General features: G+C 44.7%; 1 protein-coding gene across 1 annotated transcript; it reads right to left on the bottom strand.

The window, feature by feature from the left end:
• Window positions 1-1,651: 1,651 nt before the first annotated feature.
• c1ql1l2 (complement component 1, q subcomponent-like 1-like 2) lies at window positions 1,652-15,509 on the bottom strand. Its single transcript, XM_030058247.1, has 2 exons — window positions 14,650-15,509; window positions 1,652-1,903 (listed from the first exon to the last, which is right to left on the bottom strand). Exons 1-2 carry the CDS (start codon window positions 15,256-15,258, stop codon window positions 1,724-1,726), a joined length of 789 nt encoding a protein of 262 aa, XP_029914107.1. The 5' UTR covers window positions 15,259-15,509; the 3' UTR covers window positions 1,652-1,723.
• Window positions 15,510-16,629: the final 1,120 nt, after the last annotated feature.

The following is a 16,629-nucleotide window of genomic DNA, read 5'->3' as shown; positions in this document are numbered from 1 at the left end:
TAGATTTCATTTACAAGCTGTTTGTTCTTCTCATCATATCTACGGAGGCTCCCCGCCCGAACAGAGCACAATCTCATTGGCTGAGTAAAATATCTGTCATTGGCTGTAGCACAGAATAACTCTGAAAAGAACAATGTACTGTAGCTATGGCACGGCACATGCTAAAATGCAAACACTCACAGGTATACACAAAGTCATACGCACTCGCACAAACGCGCACACGCACACACACACACACACACACACACACACACGCACACACACGTACATACATACATGCAGTCATACATGACCAAGTCACTCACCCACTCAGTTTCATTCTCAAGCAAGCTGTCAGGCCGCCATGTTGAGTAAATATTACCATAATGCCTGTGTGTCAGTGAATATGCGGCTAATGAACGGATGACATCCAGTGAAGCTCAGAGACACTGTAACAAGAAAATTTGCCCGCTAACTGTTGCCGTGCCTTAACCCCGTCCCACCCTCCCCCACCTTCGCTCGTTTCGAACCCCTTTCCTCCTCGCTCTCTGCGTCGGGGGCCAGATTTTTTTCACCGCACAGGAAGGCTAGAGGTCGGCGCAGCTGAAGAAATAAATGGGCACTGTTCAACTAGGTTACCTCTTAATATGAAGATTTGCTTCGTCACGAGGCTGGCGGTGCGAAGTAGAGCATCTACATAAAACTAGAACATCTAAGAGACGTTTGAATTTTTAATCCGTACAACAGGACATTGTGTGTGAATACTGTGAGTGTGTTTTTTTTTTTTTTTTTTTTTTGGGGGGGGGTGGGGGAAGGATTTTTTTGGGGCTATATGAGATGTTTTCTTTCTCGGATACATTAGAAGGTGTAGTGCAGAATGTATTGTTCTGGGTTTGACAATTATTCTCCACATGAACGATATATAATTACCTTTCAGTCGCCAGAGATGAAGTCGAACACGCACTGCCATGAAATACCACACAGTCTTGATTCAAGAGTTTCGTTCCGACCGTTAGATCTCTGAACTGCGTCACAAATATCATCTCACATGTCTGTTCTCTCAGTCAAGCAGGATATCTTCACGAGGGACAAATATATTCTTTCTTTTTTTTTTTTTTTTTTTTGTTAATCTCTTTTGTGCAGAATATAATTGTATGTCTAGAAAATAAAAGCACAATCTAAGGGAAAAGAAAGAGCACGTAACAACACTACAAGTTTCAGTCCACTGACAGTACGGCTGACTGTAGCCACTGTGGAGAGAAGAGGTGAGATCATCCGCTTTGTGCAGGGGTTTTCATGTCGTTATTTGTTTTGTTTTGTTTTTTTTTTCCTCTCTCTCTCTCTCTCTCTCTGTGCGACGGAGCAGGCTGGAGAGGAGGAACACTTCAAGCGAGGAGTTGCAGAAAAACTGGCCCTCCCTGTGCACCTCCTTCACCGCACCTCCCTCCTCGTCCGCTCCCCTCCCCGCTCAGTGTTTCCTCGGGAGCTTTGCAGCCAGGCTCGGCTGCAGAGCCCGGATGTCTGGCTGGCTGATGGATGGTAAAGCAGAGGTGTCCGTGATGATGGAGAGAATTAGGAAACTAGAAAGCATTCCGGCTTTTGACCCCCCCCTCCCACCCCCTTTACCCCCCGCCCGCCCCGCCCCAACACCCCAACCCCTCCCTCCCCTCAGTTGCACCAGTCTTTTCCCTCGGTCTCTTCTCTCTGTCCGCCCGACTACCTGTCTCTGTGTCCGTCTCTGCTCTCAGTCTGCGTAGAGGATGAAGCCAGAGAAGGTGCTGTACTTGTTGTTGTTGCCTCCGTGTGCCTTGCCGCCGTCCAGCTTGATGTAAACCTCGTCCCCTGCGTCCAGATGGAGGATGACGCTGTTGGAGGCGTAGTCGTAGTTCTGGTCTGCGTCCTGGGCGATGGCGCTGGCACGGACCTGCAAGAGCGGGCAGACGTAAGGGGAGAAAGGGGGAAGAGAGGCCTTGTTAGCTATTTATGGATTGGGACACTCATTCATTTTCGTGACCTAGTTATTCCTTTTCAGGGTCACAGTAGGGGCTGGAGTCTATCCCTGCATATTTTGGTGCAAAGCAGTGAAACATCCTGGACAGGTTGTCAGTCGAAGACAGACAAACACCAACAACACTCACATACAGGAGCAATTTAGACTCTTCAATCCACCGACAGCAACTTGCATGTATTTGGACTGTGGAAGGAAACGAATGTCGAACTGAGAAGATCAGCTCTCCACACAGAAAGGGGCCGGGGTCTTCTTGTAAACCTGAGAAGCTCAGTGCTAAGTGGTAACATCACACAGGAGGAAAAACTGTCATCTATTTCAGGAATTCTCAACTTTTTTTTCCAGCTCAAGGCCTGCCTGTTCACACTGAGGCAAAGTGAAAAAGAAGATGAAAAAATTTGTCTTAAGGCTGTTCATTCTCTATTAACTGAGTGCCATAATCTGATTTCTGCACTTGATTTCACTTATGGGAACTAATTTTAATGGATGTCATGATTTACAAATACATCTGTTTCACATAAAAAGGAAAGGAAAATAATTTCATTTGCAATTTCTCTTTACTGCCGTTAGTTATGATATAAAGTGGGCAGACCAGTGGACCACCAGATCAGTTTGTGAGCCAGTCCACGGCCAAATGAAGGTCACAGGTGGACGAGCAGCGGTCGTGCTGATCGAGAGGACGGATCTAGCTGATCCTAAGGTCGGGCGGTGACACGGCAACAGTTTAAAATCCAAAACAGTAGCAGAATCATTTCATTACATCACCACTCCTCTTTGGGCAACACAGTTAGTGCTTGAAAAGAGTGCAAGTGCTGCAATTTGGCAGCGTTTGTGCATGTAATGACAGGGGGGAAGCTGCAAATCTGGATGACGCAGTTTCTCCCTCAAACCCCTAACCAATTTTTCTTAGTTGGTAGGAAATGTCAGGAGGAGTTAATGGCAACAAAATTTGGATACTGTTAATTAAACCCTCCTTGATACCCAGTTGTATGAATTAAAATTTGTATAGTTACGTGCGAGTTTGGGTTTTCAAGGAATATATCTAGTACAGTTCATTTCAGAATGACTCACAGGTTGAATAAATCATTTGCAGATTTAATGCTGCCAGTTTCCCCTTCTGTTTATATCACCTCTGCAGGTTTAGCCAAACTTTGGGCCATTGCTTGAAGCACATTTTTGGTTTCAATCAAGCCGACAGACTAAACGGCCATCCTTGAAACAAGAGGTTCATAAATAGAGAGTGTCTTTGAAACTGAACAACAGAGCGGACTCGGGGGGTGGCCATGTTTCATTGTGGAGGATATTTTTTTAAGAAATACAATAAAAACGTATCAAGGACACCCATGGCATACAGCTACAAGTATTTGATAACACACAGAGAGGGAAATTAAATCAGCGGAATGAGTTTGCATGGAAAACAGAACGAATGTGTATCCGTGTTGTGCTTATGTGTGCATGCATGCATGTGTGTGTGTCTGTGTGCGCGTGTCTGTGCATGCTGGCAGTTTAGCTATAGGACATTTGGAGCAGTTTCCAAATAACCTGTCCTGCCTAATTAAGACCTCCATTGCAAACATGCAGGCCCTCTCTAGGGAGAAAGTTGTGGGCTGCCGTGCCAAATGGGTGCTCTGTGTGGGTTTGTGTGTGTGTGTGTGTGTGTGTGTGTGTGTGTGTGTCTCAGAGATTACAGTACAGTGGGAGACTAGCTGTTCATGCTATCTGTAGGAGTGAGTGGTACATAATGGTCCATATGAAGTGTCAGTACCTCAGACACATGCTGCAGTGTTCACAGACCTCCTAACGCCCCGTATGACGACAACTGAGTGCACAGTTGGGGGAAACCTAATTTAAGACGATGTTGCAAACGGTCCTGAACTCAAACTTGACTCAGTAATACCTCACAGCTTGGTAACTTCACCAGCAAACTCCCTCTCCTTTGAATAGTCACTAACAAGCACAATCACAACTGCCACTTTTTGGATTTCAAACACAATAGAACGAGAAAACCATTATTTTCTCTCAACCACGGAAAACCAGAAAGACAGTACGTCCTTTAAAGCCGCCAATGGTTAAATAAGCCAATTAGTCATTTAGCCCGGTCAGTAGAGTTGAATCAGAATCAATATTTTATGTGCATTTGAAGTGGTTTTCTTGTGGCTCATTATCTGGTCTCCGAGGCCCAGTGCGGCCCTTGGCTCGGAGCGTTTGTCCGCCACAGCTTTAAAGTATGGACGAGGCCCCAAATCATGGCTTTTTGAACGGGTGTCGACAAGCTGGCCCAACAGGCAGCGTAGAGGATGCCCATTAATTAGTCAGCCTATTTAAAGACTACACACAACAGGCATATTGACAAATATGAGGAGAGGCCAGCCACTGACAGCGATCTCCTGCGTGGACGTCGTCAGAGCTGCCAAACCTAACAGGGAGCCTTGAGCAGGTTTTCCTTTTTTCTGCATTTAAATACATTTAATCATGAATTTAATTGATTATATTTTTAGAAAAGCTTTTAGAATTTATTGCTGAGTTCTGATTGTCTTTCTTTCTTTCTATCTTTCTTTCTTTTTCTTTCCCATCTTCGGTGCTCATCGCTGTGGTGTGTCTGCACTGCACTTCCCAGAGATCACCTGTCTGTCAAACAGCATGCCCAGTTTTGTGACATCTCTCCCCGGGGATTTTCTGCCACTGAAGTTTGAAGTTTGAAAGCTTGCGCCCTTTTGCTGCGTCTGTTAAACCATGACGGCTATCGCTGCTCAGGTTAATACCCATTTCTTTGATTTATCCCAAATAAGCTGCTATTGCTGCAACTCTTAACTTCCCGAGACCTCGAGGATTTTTTTTTTTTTTCCCCCAGGAAACACCAACCTGACACCAGGTGTTCAGTCCCACACTTGTGTATCAGTTACAGAATGAATCACTATTGTGTAATATGAGTCAGTGACACACAGAAGCGAAAACCAACATTTATTCATTTGAAAATGTCATGGATCGTATATATTTCCTAACCTTGTATGGAGTGAGAGTTAAAAATCGAGTGACTGCAACTGAAGTGAGATCCTGAAGAGTCTGAAGTGATCCACTTGTGAGCGGGTCAAGGAGACACAGTGGAGACTAGACAGATCCATGAAATCAAATTACTGTGCCTCTCTTTCACCAGAACTGTTTAAAAAAAATAAAATAATAATAATAATAATAATAATAATAAAAAACAGGATTTGTGTGGGATGGTGTTGCAGCTGTGATGCATTATTTCCAACCCGGCTAAACTAACTTGGTGCTATGTCAGGGACACTGCAACAACACAGAGCATTTAATCTCCAGTGAACACTTCATCATCATCATCATCATCATCATCATCATGACCATAATCTCCACTGTCATAGGAAGGCCTGCACTTCTCCTATACATCCCAGAGGTCAGCATTGTGACAATATTGTAATATCCAAACTTCCCAATGTGCTCAGGTAGCTGTGATGGTTCAAATGTTCCTGGATTCAACAATAAACTCAGAGACCAAACATGGACTTTGCACATTTCTGAAAACTCTGAAAGAAAACCTTGAAGCTGAATGTATTTACTGGCAGCTGAATGTTTTTCTTCTCTTTTTTTTTCTCCTCTCAAATCATTATTACGTTTTAGGGTATAGTCTGACTGATTTCCTGTCATGTGCTCTTGCTATCTATCAGACTCTTGGTTAACAATACCCTGAGTGAGTTTTTTTTTTTTTTTTTGTGTTGCCTTCAGGTTCCTGCATTGAAATGTGAAGAAGAAAAGAGCAAGGTTTAGTCTTTTTCAGTTTTCTTCGGTGTTTCTGTCAATGATAATAGTAATAATAATAAAAAGAAGGCGTACTTTTGATGGAGTGTTGAATGAATGTTTTTCCGGAAAAAAAAGAAGAATATATGGACTTTTATATCGAGAGAAATGGACTGAGGAGGAGAAGGAGTGCAGGGCAAATCAAACTTTCGAAGGCTTACTGTGGACTCGATGTCAGTCACACTGGTGTGAAATGTGCAAGTACTGTAAAGGATAATCTGGATAATGAAATGCTGAGGAGAGGTTTTAAGGTGCAGCGGTAATATATGGAATATTGTACATTTTTTTCATTGTTTATCCTCCTGATTAAATCTAGCAAGGCTCATATCGATGTGCAAACAAAGCCTCCTATTCTGATTCTGAGACGCAGGCGTCCAGTGCATATTAATATGATATGATCTGCCCTGTGCGCACAAAGTCAACACCATCTTATTAGAGGGTTACTGCTTTGCGTTGGTGGGGGAGGAAGGGGTGATGAGGGCTGAGGGGGATTTGTCTGTTGGGGTTTTAATGAAACTTTATAAAAAAATATTTGCTCAATTGTTCACAGAGAACCTGAAGGGCTGTGACAATGTCAGCGATGTGTAATAAGGCTTAAATTATTCCCTTCATTTGCTTTTTAAGGAGCTAAAATAAAAATGAAACAAGTTTTTTTTTTTTTTTTTAATTCCAAATGCATGATGATTTATTTAACTTTAGCTGGAATATTGCAAATATCACACATTTTACTTTAGCGAATCCAGAGTGAGCAAAGTAAACTTTTTTCCCCCCATTTTTTGTTTATCCTTCAGCCAAAAAGATATTATTTATCGTTATTTTTGTTTTGTTCCGTTTGCGCTAATGGATTTTATCCCCCGCCTGAGACTGCCTGAAGCTAACTGCCCTGAGACTGCACAGTTTGCTTTCAATGATGAGCATGCATGAATAAAATCTCCCTCACTATTTTTGAAATAATGATCAAGGAGCTCCTTTGCAGTTATCCATTTTCTCCTCTGCACACAAAGCACTTGTTAGGGATATGAGGCAGGGGGTCAAGCGCAGGGTAAGGCAGATGTATGGCACGAGATGAACAGGACAAACAGCCAACTGGCAGCGCGTGACCTTGACACAGAATATGCAGAGGAACTTTGACAAGACAAACAAAGCATGAGGCCGTAAGCGCCTGCTGCAGCGATGGTAAATGAGGTGTCGGGCCATGTTGTCTTCCTCGTGGCTGCTCGTGCGTGTTTGCATCCGTCACATCGTCACTGTGATGGCTTTGATTGAACAATATTCTGAGCGGAGAGGCTGCTCTTGAGCTTAATAGGTAACGCGTGCCTGCGAAAGTTAAGTGCCGATTCTCTTAACTTCTCGTAACGCGCTTTGCGGCTGTGAGTATGAATGTCACACTTGTCAATGCCAGTGGTGCTTATGTTTATAATCCCCTTCAAACGTGAAAGCATGACATGTTTTAACTTTATGGACTGTCGCTGCTCCTTAGGTAAATGGAATTCCTCTCACACAGTTGCAAATAACCCTTATTTTAAATGGCATTTTGTATTATGCTCTTCCAGCAGCTGCATTGTGCCGTATTATATCGGTAGCCCATACATTACTTTTAAGCTTCGACTGAACGCTTGTATTTGAATACTATTACTTATGAAAAGCACTTCAATTTGATAGACTTTTATCTGCCGTGGCTGGCCCAGAAATAGCATGTAATGTCTCATTGGGACAGTGAGCTGCTGTGTTATGAGAGGCATTGTCACCGTGAGTGACAAGGACATATCTTGTAGTCTCTGTGACAGAGATTTGTTGACTAGATGTGGAGGCTCCATTTTGGATCAGCCAGTCCTTTGGCCCCCTTTAAATCAAAGTGTACCTCTGTCTAATTGTGTTTGAACATTCCAGCCGTGAACTGCATGCTTATTAGCAGCTTTGATAGCTTGACACGCCGTTGACTCCACTACGCAATGGATACACACACACACACACACACAAGCATGCATGCGCCTGTACGCGTGCACACACGCCCTCATAATACAAGCGAAAATAACAAAAATAATTAAATTGAACAACTATTATACGTTGTGACAGAAATGTGGTGTCAAAGTGCCACAGTTCTCCCTTTATTTGTTGGAGGAAACAAACTGAAAACATGATAAGACGAATGAAATGGTAACAGAAGATTTGCCATCTGTCAGGAGAAGCAGAAAAAGGCTTCTTGAATTAATTTCAGCAGCTGTTCTCTTTGTACCTGCACAAGCCTCTTTCTTTGAAATGGAGTGACTTTATTGCACAAGCCTCTTGCGGTTTATGAAATTGCTTACAGAATGTTAAAGGTGAGTCTGGTGTCAGGCATTATTTAAGTTTATCACATGTGCCATTGTTACTCCATCCAAATGAAAACTTTTGAGGGACCAGAATAACAGCACTGCAATTTAGCAGCAATGACAAACAGGATGAAATGAAGGCAGCTTGCCTTGGTTTGGTATAAAGAGGCACTGAAAGAGACTTGTCTGTGGAAATAGGGGAGGAAGAAAGAGGCATAAACTCTGACCTGCATTCCAGCCACTCTTTCTCTCTTGTCTGACTCATCACACTCAGTCAATTACTGAGACACACAGCGCTGTCTGCCTGCAGCTCCAACACTGAAACTCCAATCATTGCTCTCAGCTTTGTCTGAAAAGAGACTTTTACTGAAAAATCTTGAACCTTTGTTCACACCAAGTCTACTTTTCCAGTGTGATTCCTAGTAACCCCGAGGCACTGTACAGCATCATGCTGTAAAATTGTTTTTCGAAAAAAAAAAAAATAAAAAAAACACTCAACCACTCAAATGAGGCAGAGTGAGTTTCTGTACAAGTCTTGGATGAGAGGCAAACTCTCCGCTTTGCTGTGACATGCATTTTTCATGAAGTAGCCTATTCATCATCTTTGACTAGGAGGATTGTTGATATCGCGCCCATATTCCATATTTTAAGGGGGGGCTAGACGTGTTAAATACATTGAGTGTCCACTACTATTGACTTGCTGTTTTTCTGTGAAGTGTGAGAGGAAAATCGTGGGTATCACTGAGGTCTGAATTCAGGGGAACAGCTAAATGTCAGGGGCGTGGGGAGAGAGAGAGAGAGAGAGAGAGAGAGAGAGAGATGTTTACATAAGAGGGCCAGGGGCACTTGTCTATCTCCCGTATGGGCCCTCATTATGATGAAGAAGCCTTGTGAGTCAACACCATAGCATGCTTGACTCAGCCAGCCACTGGAGAAAATCCATAGCCTATTTTAGACCATATGTTTTTGGTTTCACAGTGCATGAGATGTTATAGCACATATTCATGAACTAGTTAATCGGAGATGCCAGCGAGGGGAGTGTGTGCACTGGGAAACTGCTGGAACACTATTTAAGGAGCTCACTGTAAAACGTCTTCAACACAGAGAGTGATAACAAACAAGTGGTAGCCCGTTTTAGACCAAGTTTTGAAACTTCACCAATAAATGATAGATTTTCTTCCCCCTGGTTGCAGATGACAGACCGACGTCTTCTTGACATTTCCAATCTGTGTGGTATTTCCTAACAACATGGGCAAATCTTCGTTTAATAGCCCTCGCACCTAATTAGGCCAGCTCTAATGTTCCACTCGGCAGAGTGTCAAATCCAATGTCCAATTACACAGCAGATCAAGGCCAAAGGTCCACCTCCACTAGCTCTCTGGCTGATTATAGACGAAGTGCCACGATATACATCACGCAGAAAGAAATGGGTCTGTCAAAAGAAGAGAGGGGCACACACACGCATGCATGCACGCCCACACACACAAACACACATGCACATAATGAGATCAATACCACAGGCGAAGGGGCTGAGGGACTGAGTGTGGCTCTCTCCAACCCAGACACGGCTGTCTGTCTATTTCAGACAGAGTCTCTCTGTTACACCGGGCACACAGAGGCCCCTCAGTCCTGAAGTCAGACCACCATAAAGAATAGCAGGTCCCAACATTACCAGAATGTTAAAATCAAAAGTTCAAGTATCGGCGTATCTGCATTTCATGGTAAAGGCTTCAACTGATTATAGGTGTCGCTCACCGGTGTGTCCAGTGCCTGTCACGCTTGCTGTTCAAATCAATTCCTTTCATTGTGCGGCGGAAAAAGAAAAATCTATGATAACCAGAATCTGTTATAGTGTTTTGTCCTTGTGCAGCAACAAAGAGTGCGGGCTATCCATAAAGGCAAGATAGTGGAATCCCTTCTCCTACATGCACCTTGCAGCCGAGCATATTTCAGTAGTCAACACAAACAGCAGGCCCACATCCAGATGGCTCAGTCTCCTCTGTTTAATGGAATTGACACCACATGCTAAGCACACTGTCTGGGTTGCACCTGGACACTCTGCAATAGCATAAACAATCTTGTGTTCATGTGTGCTTGTACCAGAGCTTGACAATCCTCTGGAGACGTCTTCATAGGCAGAGACGGATTGAGCCGGATGCCTTGACGTGGAAATGACATGTATCTAGGCAAAAGGGAGCAACACCGGACCACAGCAGCCCCCCCTCCCAGGGCAAAAAGAACCACATCGCTTTGAACCGCGGCTGGCACACAAAGAAAATCCATGAAAAGGACGGCGAGCTCTAACTCATTCTGTTACAGTGCTATACATCACCCAAGAGCAATGAGGAATATCGATGGCATTGTGTTAGCAAAAAAAAAAAAAAAAACGATTGTGTGGTGCCACAATCCGTATTCTCCTTTGAGTGCGCCGCCACTTTTTAAAACAAAAGTTTTCTTTCAAGATGAAAAGTTTGTACCCTTTTTTGAAGAGTGAGCTGCTATAGGCCTGACATAGAGGAGAGATGGAGGGCAGTGCACAGTTGGGGTGGGATGGGAGGGTGTGCGTGTGTTTGTGTGCGTGTGTGTGTGTGTGTATTTGCCCTCATGCACACCAATGCAGTAGCCTGTGTGTGTATGTGTGTGTGTGTGTGTGTGTGTGTGTGTGTGTGTGGAGGCGACTGGAGCAGTAATTGCTGGGGAAGAGCCATGTGCACGAAGGACGTTGAAGCTTATTAAAGGAGGAGACAGAGTGATTATTCACTACGGGCCTCTTGAGAGACTGACGCTGAAGTCATTGCTTTTAATTAACTCTGAAACGGTTTTGCGGATTAATAACAATATTAAGAAGGGAACAGAGAGGAGGAGCGCAAACACATCCTGGATCTGGTTCAAGCTTTTTAATTACAATTAAATAGACTTGATGGCACAATAGCACCACAGCTACGCATTCTTTTTTCTACCATCCTTTCTTCCTCCAACTTGTAGCGTGGCAATGAATTTGTCTTCGTTGTCACCGCCTTCGCCTCCCAGGATGGGTCCAAGACAGGAAAACGAAACACTGGGTCACAGGAGAGAGTTAAGGTTTGGTTGGAATATTTGGCACGCAAGTAAAAGAGCAGGTGATGAAGAAGAGAGTGCAGTGAAGAACGCAGAGAACAGATGAGGTGTGCTGTGCCGAAAATAGATTTTTTATTTGTTTGTTTACCAGCGAGCTCTACTTTTCGATCTTGCTTGAAAAGTGTCAAGGTTCTGGGGACAATGTTGGGATTCTTCTATTGCGCACTGCTGAGCCAAAAGAGGAAGAGGAAGAAGGGGAGGTGGGAAAAAAAAGGCAACCCGTGGCTGTTGATGTTAGACATGGCTTGTAAGAACCCCCGGAGTGGGAGGAGCGCATGCTGGAGCGAAACAGCACTGCAGGGCCTGGAAACCCGCCGCTTCACTAAAGCCAAAAGATGATAAAATGCTCGTATTGTCTGCAATTCCCTGGTCTCTCCTGTCCCAACTCACAGCGTTGCTTTTTGCAGCTTTAAATGAGCTGAGGAAAGCACCAGGCTGACTGTAGCACCATCAGCTTGCCTCTCAGCACTTCATCAATGACATGGCATAAGTTGGACCAACATTTATAACAATTCGCAGCCATTTACACAGACAGAGACTCTGGGGCCTTCAGCCACATAACCAAATAAACATCGCAGCAAAAGGACTGCAGGACGGCACATTTTTCTGGCAAGAGGAAACTATATCAATGTTGTGTGCCTCTGCCTCTCTAAGCTATGCACAGGAAACAGAAACAGTGCAAGTTCCCACTTTATAAACATTACCCGGGTCTCTGGAGACACGCAGTGTGTGTCTAACTTAAGTGTCTCCACACCCTCCTCTGGGGAGCACAATGAAGCAGGAACAGAAGGCGTTTTATAGGAACATATGTTCTCCTTCGCCTATTATGTATCAATGCTTTTACACTCACCCATAAACATTACTGCAGAGTGAGACATTATATATAGAGGACCCTTCACATTGGTGTAACTCATTTTTGAGGGTTCGACATTCGTGAACTTGGCGAGGGCAAAGAAATTAACCTCTGGATGCCTTGGTGTGACTGTGAGTTGATGCAAACTCCGCCTCGCTCATATGATAGCATCAGGATGCCAGCACATGTAATGTAAGCCAGCTGACACCACACAATCCTCTATTCATCAAGCAGTGAGGTCATTAATTGACATGAAAACTTTGCCTCATTAAGAACAAAAAAAAAAAAAAAAAAGCCTGAACTGTACAGACACTTGACTCAGGCTACCCATGTCAATATTATTTCTCATTAATCTCCCTCTCATTAATATCATAAGGTGAAGCCTGCAGGTGTCGGACTGGTCGCATGAGACAGGCAGCAGACATTTCTGAGCAAAGATCTCAGTCAGTGTCAAATGGAAGATTAGCTACTTGATGCTTTTTTTAGTATTTGTTTATCTTGTCTGTCCACAGAGGAGCTTATTGCTGTAGAAACAGAGCTCTCTGAAGCTGACGATAGTGCACACAGATGATGGAGGGATAAAATCACCAAATGCTCCTGAAATTGACTATATATTATAACCTTTCAGCCTGTGGCATTTTGGTTGACTATGAAAAAAAAATCAGTGCCAAGAAATAGAACATAAAGTGACATCAGCTGTTTTTATCATTAAAATACTGTCCCTTTATATGTGCACTTAACTTTCAGTCAATGTATGTATGGCCACAATTATTTAAGTTTCAAGATGGACCTGAGTATTTTTGCAGAGGGAGTTTTTTTTTTTTTTTTTTTTTTTTTTTGCATTCCTTCACCTGTAATGACAGTGATCAAGTTTAGATCTTAGTCTTACATAACAAAACTAAAATGTATGGTCATGTGCACAGCTCAGCATGTGAGCCTCGCGGCATCAAAGCATCTGATCATAGCTGTAATGTAGCGTCCCCTTCCATTTTCCTAAGATATGTTGCATCACATTAAATTTTCCCACAGAATTAAACTTATTTAAGTGTGAATGAGGCGCCGCGTGAAAACACAGTGCACATCCACACATCCTTTAATGCCAAGGAGCTCATTTAACTGATGGGAAATCAGTTTAAAATCGCCTGCAGTGTTTATTAAGCAAGTCGGCTTTTTGAATTAAAAGCCTGTTCGCTCACTTTATCCCTTAAAACTTAATTAATTAATTAATGCGCGTTCCATATTTTTCATGCTGCACATCAGAAACAGGGAGGGGAAACTGTGATACCAAAGCAAACAAAAGCGAGGAATAACAGGATAATGGAAAATCCATCTTTTTACAAGCAAAAGGCACCCTACTTTCGCAGCCACTTTGAAGATACGAGATCTGACGGCTCATCGGAAAGCAGGAAACTAAACCGAGTCACACTTGCACGTTACCAACCTGAGAGGACCCTTCGGGGCGCAAAATAAAATTATAACCCCATTAAAATGATGCATCAAGGAAGCCAAAAATAGACGGTGTAGATGTCCTATTGCATTTAAAAAGACTGCAAGGAGAGATGAATGCATCCGATACTCGGCTCACACAGACATACAGGTGGTCCCTGGTTTTTAGGCGAAATTTTCTTTATTTCTTCATGACACCAGTGCGCATTAGCGTGTAAAAGCTACCAAAGCTCATTAAACTGAGGGGAGGACTGTCACTATTATTTTAGCAGCAGAAACGAGAGCGAATTTCATGCACCCTCTGGCACTGAACCTGTTTAGGCTAATAATAATAATAATAACAATAATAATAATACTAATAATGACAATAATAATAATTTCTCACATGCACTAGAAAATAAAATTAATAAGCTGTAAATGTCAGGCGCCCTCATCATTTCTTTTCATTCATTCATCAGCAGATTTCTTACAACTCCTGAAATGTGGTTCATTTCATTGCCAGCGCGCTATATCCATCGTTACTGGAGCCATTCCAACCCATAAACCTTCAACCCTGTCTGACTCAAATCACCACAGCAACAACTTCACGATTTGCGAATAAATTCCTCTGCACCTCAATCCCGATCGAGAGAAATAGGATACCGTGCGGGAGCGTTTTTTCCCCCCCGTAATTCTACAGTTTATCGTCAAGAACTGGAGGACGCAAATTCTCCACACAACTCAAAGTGACCGTCCTTTGGATCGAGGGACGTGGCAATGTCAGGACGCATCATGCGAGGAGGGGACGGGAGTCGCAGCCAGTCAAACAGCACAGCTCTCTCTCTCTCCAGGCGCGCTTGGTGCCACAGCTGTGCGCTCTGGGGTTTTGGAGGCGCACGGCAGATGCGCACCATTTGCCCCACAGTGTCACTTTCCGATTTTACTCATGGGCTTTATCAAAAAGCAGCTTCTTGAACATTATGGATTTTTAAGAGAGAGAGAGAGAAAGAGGGAGAGAGAGATGCTAGAAAGAGAGGAAGAGGAGAGAAGGCATCAGAGGAAGCAGGTGCGTTCACACTGAGACGAGGCAACTGAGGGTTAAAGTTACAAAGCAGGAAAAGGGCACCAGTTATGTCACTAACCTGGCCATTTTTGCAGAGGTCTGCCCACATGCTGGTGCCGTCGCCTCCTCTCATCAGCACATGGTAGATGAAGAAGTAAGTGCCCGGGATGCTGCAGATGAACTTGCCCGAGATGCCGTCGTAGTTGTTGCCCAGGTTGGTGACCACGTCGTCAAACTTGAGGATCTCGTAGCCTTCGTGGGGGTTCTTAAGCCCCGCGTAGAAGGCCACCCGCGGCACCGTGCTGTAGGTGGCCGTGCTAATAGCTCCGTTCCCCCCCAGACCCAAAATCCCAGTCCTGCCCTGATCCCCTCGGTCACCAGGGGGCCCCACTGGTCCTGGTGGGCCCGGTTCCCCTGGTGGTCCCGGCGGTCCCGGCTTGCCCGGCCTGCCAGGCTTCCCCTGTGGGCCCTGCAGCAAGGTGGAGGGCGGAGGCATGTTGCTGTGGTCGCTCAGTGCTTCTGCCTCAGCCTGGAGGCCAGTGGAGCTGGTGCTGCTGGCTGGGGTGCCCTTGTTCAGGTAGGGGTCGCACACCATGCGGCAGGTGCCCAGCATCTCATAGTGGCTGGCGTCTGTACCCACGGAACTGACGAGCACGGGGATGAGCACCACCAGCACCAGGACCAGCATAACCCCTACGGCAGCCGCCACCAGGGTCTTCCTCCCGATGCTGAGTCGGGGAAGGGGCTGCGCTGCCAGCGTGGGTCTCCCGGGGGCGGAAATGGTGACTGCTTGGTGTGGGGAGCCTGCCACCGAGGAAAGGGACCCAAAGATCCCGAAAGCAGTTGCAAGAGGAGCGGCGAGTGTGTGAGGGTAAGAGAGAGCCCCACATACACTTGATGCACCTTGCTGCTCCGCACAGTCACACCGAAGTAGGCGAGCACTCACTCACTCACTCACACACACACTCACTCACTCACTCACTCACTCAATCACTCACTCACTCACTCACACACACACATACAAACAAGACATGAAGAACGCAAACATACACAAAGAGACATTCAGCGCGTACTCACAAACTCACTCTCACTTGTGAGAAGAAGCAGGAAGGGAGAGGATGCAGAGCCCAGAGGAGTGGAGTGGGAGACAGAGAGGGAGCGAGAGCAAAAGAAGAGAGAGAGAGAGAGAGAGAGAGGGAGTGAGAGAGAGAGAGAGAGAGGGAGAGAGATACAGAGCAGCCACTGGGTCTTTTTGTGTGTGTGTGTGTGTGTGTATGTGTGTATGTGTGGTGTGTTTGTGGTGCCGGATTCTCAGGCTTGGCTTTTTATACGGCAGTTGCAGCGGAGCCCCACTTCCCTCCCTCACCTCCCCCTCCTCCTCCCACCCCCCTGAAGTGAGAGGTTGGCGTGGTTACGTCCCTCTCTCTCTTTCTCTCTCTCTCTCTCTCTCTCTCTCTCTCTTTCTCTCTGCCTCACTCTCTCAGAGGAAGGACTCTCATCAAATTGCATTACTTTCTACCACTCTCCTGAACCAGTGAGGAACTAACAGCCTCAAAAACCCCCTAGACCCACCCATCTACCCCATCTTCCTCCCTCTCTTTCATCCCCCTCTCCTCTCTTTTCTTCTTTCCTTGCTCTCTCCCTCCCTTTCTCTCCTTTTGACGCCATTTTTCTCACTCGCTTGCTTCCTCCTCTTCTTCTCATCAGAATCCAGCTTCTAAAAATAAAGATGGAGCTGTGGAAAAGGAAGTGTTTCTTTTTTTTCTCTTTTTTTTTCAGTTTTGTTATTTTTTTGTTATTTTTTCCGTTTTTTTTTTTTTTATCTGGAGGTGGATGTATGCACACATATATGTACACACATATGCATGCACACAAACAAACAAACTCAACAAACACCACAGCCACCCCGGAGAAACGTTCTAATCTGCTATGCCTCTCAAATCAAAAAGGTGCTAATTATGAAAGTCAATGCCAAGAAGAAAAAACATGAGCCAACAGCTTGAAGTGTAAGACCCAAATTAAACATCAAACTATACATTTTGAAGTACCGTTTCCGCAA

This window comes from Myripristis murdjan, chromosome 8 (genome assembly GCF_902150065.1).
Source record: "Myripristis murdjan chromosome 8, fMyrMur1.1, whole genome shotgun sequence".
Lineage (NCBI taxonomy): Eukaryota > Metazoa > Chordata > Actinopteri > Holocentriformes > Holocentridae > Myripristis > Myripristis murdjan.
The sequence above is the reverse complement of the archived record's forward strand: the minus strand, read 5'-3'. Positions and strand labels throughout refer to the sequence as shown.